This window comes from Hemicordylus capensis, chromosome 5 (assembly GCF_027244095.1).
Source record: "Hemicordylus capensis ecotype Gifberg chromosome 5, rHemCap1.1.pri, whole genome shotgun sequence".
Classification (NCBI taxonomy): Eukaryota; Metazoa; Chordata; class Lepidosauria; order Squamata; family Cordylidae; genus Hemicordylus; species Hemicordylus capensis.
Window position 1 is genome coordinate 24226432 of NC_069661.1, and position 12351 is coordinate 24238782.

Sequence of the window (12351 nt, forward strand, 5' to 3'; positions counted from 1 at the left end):
AATGAGATATCCCAGGGATTGAACCTGGGAGCTATATGCAAAGCAAGTACTCTGCCCATGAACTATGGCCACTCCACCATAAATGGACCGATTTTTCTCAGGCCCAATCTCAAATTGCCACTAAAATTAAGTTGGAAAAGCATCTGTGCATACCTCTGGGAAAGATTTCATGATAGGATCTAAGAATATTTTTTCCCAAAGTAGCCTCTGCAAATGGCAAACCTTGAAAGTTGCTCAGATAAGTTAGCAGTTCTAAAACACTCTATTAGCTTTCTTAACATTCTTCAACCAATGTCAGAACAAACATGCTGACTTCTCTCAGATCTTTTCAGCCATCGGAATAAAATACTGTTATTCCAATGCACTAGAAGCCAGCAAGTCAATAGTTATTGCAAGGGAAAGTTATAGGTCATATTCCACTATGGCACAGTTGCCTTGTTCAGTTATGGACTCCAGCATTGCACATTGATTATTTTTATGTTTCTGCTTCAAAATTACAGAAGAAAAAAAATCTCTTTGATTAAATTCTAGTGTGTCACTTGCATCCATATTTTAGCAATCCGTTTTTACTGACACTGTGAAAATAATAACAATGTAATGGTATCGTTTGGATGTAACATTGATACCATCTTTATTTTCCTTAAACCAGGTTAACAAGAGTACCTGGATAATTTTAATCTATAAAGCTGGTTGAAAAACCCAGATTCTCAGTCCAAGGACTCTTCTGCGCTGAAGGCTTCATCCCTGCGCTGAAGGCTTCTTCTGCAGTGGGCCAGGCGCAGGGGGAGCAGGGAACAATATGCAAAGGCTATAGGGACAGGGATAGTCTCAGGGATCCGAAGTGGTTCTTTTTGAGGGCCTTGGGCTCTTAGCAACAGCTCAGCAATGCCAACTCCAGATGCTAGCCCTGCTGACTTTAGAAGACATACTTGAATGTAACCAAAGGTTAGGGTTAGGGTTACATTACAAATGTGTGCTGACATTGAGGGAGGTATGATTGTTGTGTGCACAGGACAGGGCCTTCTCTGTTGTTGCCCCAGGCTCTGGAATGCTCTCCCAGTGAGTGTCCATTCTCTGGCACCTGTGGCTGCTTTTAAAAACAACAACTGAAAACTTTTATTTATTCTAGCTTTTACCCCTTATGGGTTGCCGGTCTATCTTTTCTGGGCACTCGGTGTGTGTTTGTTTTTAATGGCAGTTGCTTCTTTGAGTTTTTATGTTTATATGGTCTTAATTGATTTTAATATTTTAATGTGATTTTATGGAACATTATTGTATTAGCTTTTGTAAACTGCTTTCAGATATGTTTTATGAAAGACGGCATACTGTATAAATTGAACAAACAAACAAATAAAAGCTTGAATCAGCCATAGTGGGACTCCCTAATTAAACTGTTTGCTTCGCAACAGATTTGTCACATAGGGCCATAATAATCATAGGACTATACTGCCACCAGAAATCATTTTGCCTACTCCAAATATAGCCAACTGTACTAAGCATTATTCTAATATTTCCTGATAACTGTAGCTATGCATCCTACTGGATGCTGGGCATTAAGTCCACCCAACCAGCATCCTGATCCCAGCTGTCATATTTGGGTCTGGGTCTGTTTGGATCTGGAACATAGGAATCTGCCATATACTGAGTCAGACCATAGGTCCAGCTAGCTCAGTATTGTCTTCACACAGGCTTCTCCAAGGTTGCAGGCAGGAATCTCTTTCAGCCCTATCTTGGAGATGCCAGGGAGGGAACTTGGAACCTTCTGATGCTCTTCCCAGAGCGGCTCCATCCCCTAATAGGAATATCTTACAGTGCTCACGCATCAAGTCTCCCATTCATATGCAACCAGGATAGACCCTGCTTGGCTAAGGGGACATGGCATGCTTGCTGCCACAAGAACCAGCTCTCCTCTGCTCATCTAAGGAGGAATTTGACTAACATCCATGGGATGCTCTGGGGTGGGAGTGAGATATAGGGATTCTATCTTTCATGGTGATTCAGATAGCACTCAGCAACCACTTAGATAATCAGATCTCACAGTCAAAAATCATAGACATGAACAAACAAAGCAGTGATCGTTGAATGTAAAACAACATTTGACAGTATAATGTAGGTAATCCTTTTTTCGCCTTTAAATAAGATATTTTCAAGTCATTGCAGAAATGATTCCATTTTACCTTTTGAATACAAGAAAGATACCAAAGGAAACTGCATTTGCTTTCATTTGTCTACCACGTTCCAATCAATTCAGATTACCTGTCCTTCAATGCTGACTGCAGATTTTGTGTGTACACATTGAGCCAGGGAAACTGCATTACCAGCGCAGCAGGCACTGGCACATGCATAAGCAATTAGACACAGAAATGATCATAATTGAATATCTCAACACTTTTTCCTGCTACAGCTGACATGTCCCTCGCTAATTCATCTTCCTCTTTCCTTCCCAGAGAAATAGTCAACAGCTGTGGCATCAGACAGAACTTAATTTGGCAGCTGGAAAACCCAGATGCCAGGCCCTGGAATTTACCCATAAACTTTGGAAATATATTTTTCTGGAATACTCATTGGGATCTGTTGATAATGGCCCTGCTTGGCTTGACAAGACAAGCTTTTACTAGTTAAATGCCTCATTTCACTTCTGGAATCCAGGCAAATGTCCAAGCTGAATACTAATGTGTGCGTGTACCGGACGGTGGGCGGTGCTACTGAAGAGGACTGGCTGTAGTCCTATACTTGCTTGGGACTGTGTCCTATTAAACTAGAAGACAAATTGCAGAACTTGCTTCCTGTGTTTATTTTCTTTAAATTCTGCTCTTTCTATAAAGGTAGCATACTTTATTTACCTGAAACCAAGACTAGATTTTTTTCCCAAGTTCTTTGATGTTAGAGATCAGAGGGTCATCTTAAATTCAGAGTCCTCTTCCTTTTGAGTAAACGTAGGTATAACCTGTATTTAACCTCTACTTTTTAAAGGGGCTTGTCTTAAATTCAGAGTTGTCTTGTATTTGGGTAAATATGGTACTTCAATCTCCTTCCTATGCCCTTATCAGGTAGGCTAGACTGAGAATTGGTGATGGGCCCAATGAGCTACATAGCTGAGTGGAAATTTGAATGTGGGTCATCTCAGTCCTAGTCTAACACTCTTAACCACTCCCCTGCCGGCTCTACCACAACATGCTTGCCTGATAACTTAACTGCTGTTTTTCAGGAGTCTTTCTTTCTCTTTGGAGCCTTTAATGACATTTTATTCCTTTTAATGTTTTGATTTTCCACTTTTGGAACTGGATATTCATGTTTAAGTGGGTTTCTTAAAAAAATAAAAAAGACTGTGGTTATCTGTTATTGATCCTTTTACTTTTTAAAAATAGTCTTTTATCTATTTTGTTTATCTTTTGTTTTTGTTCTTTTGTATTTTAAAATGTCATACTCCTTTTATTATTATTGATTTTTAACCAGCTTGAAGCATCTAAATGCCTAAATAAGCACAAATGAATGCAGCAGATTTTGGAGTCGAGATGAATAAGATCAAGGTTATATGTGCAGTAGCATCACCCACAGTGCAGCATGGGAGAAAAGGTGTCTGTATATATAAAAAACAGCCATCAGAAGCACGTGTAAAAGCTTGCATCCCTGGTGGGGAGGAGCACATTTCAAAATTAAGTAATTCTTTCTCTCTTCCCTTTGGATCTTCCTGAACAGCTTTCTTGAGGAGTGCTTTGTATCCAGGACTTGGATGACAAATATTGGGTAGTAATAAGCAGGGCTATTCAAAAGATCATAAGTTTGGAAGTGCCTTTCAACAAGACAGAAAACGAAAGTGGGATTCATAATTCTGACTCAGCCTATCAATTCTTCCTTTCTATTTTTCATAATGAGGCAGGGCCAGCTCCACTTTGAAGGGTGCCCTTGGTCAAATGTCATGGTCAGTCCCAAACAGAGTGAATATCCCCCCGCTCCAGCAAGCATTCAAGGAGTTTCCCCTCATTTTACCATTTTACTAAGATACCCATACCTTCAATCTCAAAAACATAATTTTCTCCCCTCAAAAGTGCCTTCTTTCTCTCACCTAAAAATTTAAGTGAGGAGTCACTCCTCAAGCTTTCCCTCTGTCTGCTCCCCTAGTTCCCAAGTACAAATAGTAACGTATCTTGGTGGTAGCAGCACTCAGAACATTTCTGGGCAGTCGATACGTTGCTGCAGATGCCACTAAGATATGTTCCTCCTAAGGGTGTGAGGAAGACTCAATGTGGTGTTAGTGGTGGTGGCTTGGAATACCTCTGGGTTGCTGCCATTTTTTAAACCAATTTTCCAATGCCCCTGGGCCCTCACTCCATCACAGTCTCATTATTTCATTATTGACTTAAAGACAGAGGAGGGGGCGCAAGTGGCGACTAGCCATGGTATTCTAGCTGTTGCCTGCCATCTTCATTTCCCCAACAATAATAATGCTACATGGAGCATTGGGTTTGGATGGAATGGTGGACAGCACCAACAGCTAAACTCTAACTGCCACTGGCCCACTGAGAAAGAAAGAAACCAAGATCCAGTACCAAAATTATGGGTGCCCACTCAACTAGAGGACATTAGTAGCTTGGTGGACCTAATATTCTGGAGGTATAGTGCTGGCATCAGCAGTGGGCTTCCCAAGGCTGGAGCACCATCAGTTAACACAGGTTGGTCTTGTGTAGGGATGTGTGAACCGGTTTGACCTTGAGCCAGTCCAACATCGAACTGGCGCTGCTTGAGGGTTCACCCTCAAGCCAGACCAGGTCCGGTTTGGCTCAAAGTCAAGCCGAACCTGTGGGTCTGATCCAGGGCCGGTTCAGGGGGCAGGGGGTGCTGAATGATGACATCAAAGACACAGAAAGGCTTCCCATTCCCTGTAATGCACTGGAGCATTACACACCAGCATTCACCTTGGAAAATTAGGGGGGAAACACTACTCTCTTGAGCTATATGGGGATCACTCTGCCCCTAGGCACTACACTCACCCTAGGAAGAATATTTCCCCAATGTTTTAGATACGTTCAAAATATGTAACTTAATATTTAAAAATATTACATCATAAATATTTTTTGCTTCTTACAGGCTAAGTTTTTACATGTTTTCTTTCTCTGTAACTGTTGCTGAAATAGCACATTTGTCAGTGGTTTCCATTGATTTTATTGGAATGTAATGAAAGAGGTGACATTGACTTCATCCTTCCTATTACTGGAGCAAGCAGAATTCACAGTTTATCTGTGCTTGCATATGTTATTACTAGAACTAATTAATCCCATTTGCAAAGGCAAATTATGATTGGCATTTATCCTTAAAAATTAAGAGCTAATTACACAGAATATAATCTTCAAATTTGTATAAGTAGAAGCTATGATTTTGTGTGTTCAAGTCAGGATGTTTAAGCAAATCAGCCCAATGTATACAATATTTGCATATGCTAATTAGACATTGCTTCATTGTATTTGCCCCAGCAAGTGGGTTAAATTCTCATTACTCAAGTTGCTGCTTCATGAGTCAAGGTTGACAGCAAGTCTGCTCTGAGGCCGGTCTCGAACACTGAGCAAACTGTGCTTCTGTAGAATCCCACTGCCTGGCACATAGATGAAAGAGTCCTACTTTTATGATTAATGACCTTGATAGATTTTTCTAAGTGCAAGCACTGCTTTATGTAAAGGACTCAGATGTTTCTGAGGATGATTTCCAAAGAAGCATGGACAGTTTATCGATCTATGCAAAGTTAATACTGTATTTAACTGAATCCAATATTAGTATTTTTCGAAGTTCTTTGATGTGAGAAATCGGAGAGTCATCTTAAATTCAGAGGCCTCTTCCATTTGGATGAATACAGGTATATTTAATTTAATCTGCATTGTTTAAAGGGGTCGTCTTACATCCAGAGCCATCTTCTTTTTGGGTAAATATGGTCATATACAAAAGCATATACATGAGTTTGTTTGAAATAAAGGAACAAAAAGTGCATACAGTTGATAATTGCACTGAAACTTGCCATTCCAAAGCCACCTTTGTATAAGAGTGTTCTGCGTTGCCCTTAAGCTGAAGTATAATATGGTGGTTTTGACAGAATCACAGTATGGTAGGTTCTTTCACATGAATCTCTTCCTATATCCAACATATATCATGCGAGCTATTAGTAAGTTAGACATTACTTCTGTATCATCAAACCCTACCCTATACAGATAATTCAACAGAACTACTAAAGGATAATCTAGGGTTTTATATTCCATCATTTGTTTGATTTAGAGGTTGCTCTTATGATCAGCCTAAACTGGGCTAGGAAAGCCAAGCCTGGTCTTCACTGATCATAAGAACTGCCAGGAGCCACGTGGCGGCAAACCTTGCAAAGAGAGCAACCTCTTAAATGAAGTTAAGAGAGCAAGTACTCCTTAGCACCCCCACTTTTAATCATCTACCAGCCCCGGCTGCTTGAAGCCAGGGCTGGAAGACTGTGGGGCTCCTGGCTGACATGGGGGGGAGCATCCCCATAATGTTAAGTTGTATCAGTTAGCAAAAACAGTTGTATTTTATTCCAATCCACATCCAGATATCTGCATTTAAGGGCACAAGTGCTTTAACATCTCACTAGTAATTTGTGTATAGATTTTAGTAATATTGTATGGGAGTGGAGAGGGAGTAGATAACTAGTGGTTAAAATGTGTTAAATAATAAAGCCACAATTTGTACACCCTGCAATCTTCAGCCTACACGTGACCCCTGATAAGTGTATTCTGTACAATCTACAGAGCTGATTGAAGATCATTCCAAGATAAAGATACCTTCCTTTTCCACGTATACTTCCACTGGTTGTACAAATCATAGGAATACGATGAATGTTTATATACCACTTTTCAACAAAAGCCACCAAAGTGGTCCACAAATAAATAAATAAATTAAATTAAATGGCTCCCTGTCCCCAAAGGGCTCACAATCTTAAAAAAAGAAACATATGACAGACACCAGCAACAGCCACTGGAGGGATGCTGTGCTGGGGGTGGATTTAGGGCCAGTTCCTCTTTCCCTGCAAAATAAAGGGAATCACCACTTTTAAAAGATGGCTCTTTGCTCAGTTAGGTCTTGGCAGATGTAGCCCTAGCTCATAATGGACAATAGAACTTCTATGTTGATGTGATGCATCCCACTCAAAATGTCTTGATTATCTAAACTAAACTCTAAACCCGTGTCATCTAAACCTGTGTCTGATGTTTAAACTATCCATTTATTTGACAAATAGCTGGTTAAACTAGTCCAGTATTTTCTTCTCTGATAGGCAAGAGTGCTCTAGATTCTCTAGTAGGAAGCTTTCCCACCCCATGGGAAAGGCTTACCTGTGATACTTGGGTTGGAACCTTATGTATGGAAAACATGTGCTCTACAACTAAGCTATAAGACCCCTTACTAGCTTCTGTCTTACTATCCAAATCCTTTGGTGGTTGCCCAAGCCACTTGGATAAGTGGGATCCTATTCTATATGCAACTTAGATTTTGCACTTCCAAAAAATAGTTGAGTACAGCTCCAAAAATGAGCATACTGAATATTTTTGAAAATGTTGACTGCCTTTTCCAGCCTGCCTACATAAAAAGACTTGAAAATAAATTTTAATTCAGAAGTTTGCATCTGTGGAGTTCTCACTGACATCATAATGACTTTGAATTTCACCTGCATGCATTCTTTTAAAAGGGACTTATAAAATTTCTCTCCAAAGGCTTCTTACTGAGTAGGTTATTATTTGCATAATATTTTGCTGCCAAGCCTTCAGGGTTACACAAATTTAATCATGATGGGAAAAGACTTCAATAGGTATTGGCAAAAATCTAACACTCCTTCACTTGCTGAAGCTTATCTAAGAGTCCCAGGACAGATTCTTAATATTTTTGGATCTGCTCATGAATATTGACACCTAGTCTTCAACATTTTTATCTACTCTGAGTTTCTTCTCTCTCTCTCTTTTTTTTAAAAAAATCTATCCAGTAAACTAATTTAGTTGGGGTCAGAATTAGAATCTGAGGTCAAGTTTAATTCTTTATAAACTTTCATCAAATGAAGAACTTTTTTTGTAGTTTAATTAGCCAGTGGCCATACTGTCAAATGATCTGCATTGAGTATTCTGGAGAGAGAAATGTAGATGAATATAATTGCAAAATATGGCAACCCAGCCTCATCTTTTCCTGCCTGAAGCTGGTTGCATTTCTGAAGCATTCTTTCTTACTGCTATTCATAAATGTCATAAGTGCTGGAATACATCTTAACAAGCACTCCTGGAAGCAACATTCCAATAGTGAGTCATTTCTATTTTGTCCCCATTCTGGCCATACTTACAGGGTAGTACTATAACACCCTCAGTTTTCATGGTCTCTGGGGCTGCTACAAATGTGGATAGGAGGCCTAAAGAATCACACGGTCACCACACTGATCCACATGGATGGTGAAGCTGCTTGTACAGGAATAACCTGCAGTGTGTAGGGCAGCAACCTTGTTTTGACGATAAAGTGGGCTTTCAGTAGATATATCAGAAGAGGGCATGGAAGCCTCTTTGCCTTAAGAAACAGACCCCACATAATGCATGGTTGAAAACATTTGTGATGTTTGTCATTGCTGAGCTCAAGATATCCACTGGGTATGGCCCCGGAGGCAGAAGCTAGAATTTGGACCCAGAAGATATTGCCGATGCCCAGGCAAAGTTCCAGCCTTAGCTAAAAGCCTTTATACTCCTCAGGTCAGGGGCGTCAAGGTTGGCCTGGATGGGCAGAGTTGCCAGTAGATCAAGCCTGACTGTAGTTAGCTGACTGCCTGTCTCTCTAAGCCAGTCTGCCAATCTGAGCTACTACCTCAGCATGGTATTTGACCTCAGCCCAGCCCTGACTGTACTTCTGCCTCTGACCCCTTGTTTGACTGTGCCCTGCTCTGCAACTCTTGCCTGCCCTTAACTGTTCCTTCTGCCTCTATTCCCTCTCAGCTGTCCACACCTGAAGTAGACTTCCCTATCCAAAGCATGTCTAGGGCTTCCTCGAGGTTCCATCTCTGATTCTAGCTCCAGCAGCTCCTCACACGTTTTTGCTTCCTGAAATTAAATTTCTATTTAACTCCAGGTAGGAGAGTAAATATTAATCTATATAGACTGCTTTTGTATAGAGTGAGTGTTTCAGTATTTTGTGGTTAATCACTGAAGATTAAAGAGGTCTTCCATTTTTTATCTTCTCTGCCTCATGGTCAAATCAATGGAAGTAGATTTGCATGACTGCTGTTTGTCCATAGGTGGCATAGGTTCCTCCCCCCACCAGCCCTCCTCCTAGTGAAATTAATTCACAAGGATTAAAATTCTAGACACTATAGAATCATAGAATGAGGAGGAGGTTTTTTTTATGGTTGTTTGGGTGGCAGCCTGGGAACAGAATGGCTAATAAGTCTATTTCACAGGGCTGGAGAATGATTCTTATACAATATTTTTCCTCCGTGGAAGATTGTTTGTGGAAGTATTCTTGAGGAAAATATTACATCAAAATGCATGTGAAATGCTAGCCACTCCAAAAGATTCATAGAACTCAGCAGGTATATGGTTTTCTCCATTCACTCCTGTGAAAAAAGAAATCTACCACAAACATGAATACAGACACTCCCCAAATTACAAACATCCATACATATGAGTAAAGCTACACAGCATGTATTATTATTTAAAGATTCGGACATACGAATGCCAGTCCACAAATACAGTCCTCACTCTCGGGAGCTGTATGCGTTTTTGAGTTATGGACATCTGACTACAAATGAACTTTTGGACCACAATCCATTTGTAAGTTGGGGGTTTCCTGTATTCTATATTGTTTCAGACCAATTTTCCTTCTCCTTGAATGGAATTCTTTGTGACTAATGCTTCAAACACAGAGGAGATAAGATATTATAATAGAGGCTGCTAATACACAACAGATTGCTGGAGAAGATTTCTTTAGGTATCTAGATTACGCATTTGACAGTATGATCTGTTGATTGGAAATATAAACTCTGCACAGTTTGTTCCAATCCATGACATTCATAAAATGGGCCTAGCCAGTCTAAACTCATTTTCTGTACCTCCAGTGTTGCCTGGAATTTTCTTTTTTCTTTTAATTGACTAAAAGTACAGATGATGCTTAGATTTGAATACAAGAACAGCCTTACTGGATTTGGCCCAAGGCCGATTGTGTTTCACACAGCATCATGTGTTTTAATTAATCCAGTTTCACAATGGCCCACCAGATGCCTCTGGGAAGCCTACAGTCAAGAGCTGAGGGCATGGCCTCTCTCCTGCCGTTGCTCCCCTGCAACAGGTATTTAGAAGTATCTTGCCTTTTAGGCTGGAGATGGCCTATAGTATTCAGACTAGTAGCCATTAATAGACCTGTCGTCCATGAATTTTATCTAAACCCTTCTTAAAGTCATCCAGGCTGTTGACTGTCACCACATCTTGTGGCAGATAATTCTATAGGTTAATTATGCATTGTGTGAAAAAGTACTTCCTTGTGTGAAAAAGTATTTCCTAGGACCTTCCTTCCAGTCTTAAATTTCTTGGCAATCATTTTTGTGGGATGACCCCTAGTTCTAGTGTTATGAGAGAGGGAGAAAAATTTAGCAACATAGGAACATAGGAAACTGCCATATATTGAGTCAGACCATTGGTCTATCTAGCTCAGTATTGTCTTCACAGACTGGCAGTGGCTTCTCCAAGGTTGCAGGCAGGAATCTCTCTCAACCCTATCCTGGAGAAGCCAGGGAGGGAACTTGAAACCTTCTGGCTTCATCCCCTGAGTGGAATATCTTGCAGTGCTCACACATCAAGTCTCCCATTCATATGCAACCAGGGCAGACCCTGCTTAGCTATGGGGACAAGTCATGCTTGCTACCACAAGACCAGTTCTCCTTGATATATATTTCACTATATCAACTTTCTCCACACCATGCATGCTATCTTAGACCTCTTATCATGTCTCCCCTTAGTTGACTTTTGTCTAAACTAAAAAGCCCCAGGTGTTGTAGCCTTCCCTCATAAATAAGGTGCTCTAGGCCCCTGATCATCTTGCCCTTTTCTGCACCTTTTCCAGTTCTACTATGTATTCCATAAGATATGGTGACCAGAACTGTATGCAGTACTCCAAATGTGGCTGCACCATAGTTTTATTATAATAAGGGCTTTATAATATTAAGAGTTTTATTTTCAGTCCCCTTCCTAATGATTTCAAGCATGGAATTGGTCTTTTTCACAGCTGCTGCACATTGTGTTAACACTTTCAACAAGCTGTCCACCATGACCCCAAGATCCCTTTCCTGGTCAGTCATTGACAGTTCAGACTTCATCAGCATATATGTGGAGTTGGGGTGTTTTGCCCCAATATGCATCACTTTTCACTTGCTTACATTGAACAGCATTTGCCAATTTTTTGCCCACTACCCCAGTTTGGAGAGATCCTTCTGGAGCTGCTCACAATCTGTTGTGGATGTTACTGCCCTAAATAGTTTGGTGCCATTTGCAAATTTGGCCACTGCACTGCTTACCCCAATTCTAGATCATTTATGAATAAATTAAAAAGCACTGGTTGCAGTACAAATCCTGGGGGAGCTGAGAGAACTGTCCATTTCTACCTACCCTCTGTTTCCTGTCCTTCAGCCACTAACCAGTCCACATATGAACCAGCCCCCTTATCCCATGACTGCTAAGTTTACTCAAGAGCATTTGTTGTGGAACTTTGTCAAAAGCCTTTTGGAAGTCCAAGTATACTATGTCAACCAGTTCACCTTTATTCACATCCCTGTTGACCCTCTCAAAGAACTCCAAATGTTTATTGAGGCAAGACTTGCCCTTGCAGAAGCCATGCTGGTTCTCCTTCAGCAAGGCCTGTTCTTCTATATGTTTAACAATTTTACTTTCCATCAATTTACCCAGCAGAAAAATTAAGCTAACCAGCCTGCAATTTCCTGAATCCTTGCTGGATCTCTTTTTGAAAATCAGTGTTACATTGGCTACTTTCAGTCCTCCGGTACAGAGCCGGTTTCATCAGGGAGCGCATTCCAAAGCCCTGAGGCAACCACAGAGATGCTCGGTCCTGAGTTGCCACCAAACGAGTTGGCGGCAACCATAACCGGACGTCTCCAGGTGATCTTAATAGGCAACAGGATTCACAACAGAGAAAGCACTCTTATGTACCCTGGGCTTAAGCCATTGGGGGCTTTATAGGTAATAACCAATACTTTGTATTTTGTATGATGAAGATGAAGGCTACCTCAGTACGAATGAAGGAAAGAAAGATTCACCCTTCATTGTAAATGCACTTATTTGCAACTAAATTCCATTTAAATCATTGGGA

The 12351-nt window shown here is 40.7% G+C and overlaps 1 protein-coding gene across 3 annotated transcripts in view; it reads left to right on the forward strand.

Annotated features, from left to right (window-relative positions):
* Positions 1–12351, forward strand: part of CCSER1 (coiled-coil serine rich protein 1) — a 1155632-nt gene that overhangs the window by 721539 nt on the left and 421742 nt on the right. The window contains exon 9 of one of the 3 annotated variants that reach the window (XM_053252660.1): positions 2448–2723. The exons of the other annotated variants lie outside the window; for them this stretch is intronic. Within the exon in view, the coding sequence (XP_053108635.1) occupies positions 2448–2618 (171 nt within the window). The 3' untranslated portion in view covers positions 2619–2723. Of the gene's footprint in view, positions 1–2447; positions 2724–12351 lie in introns of those variants that run through there. 3 annotated transcript variants of the gene reach the window in all.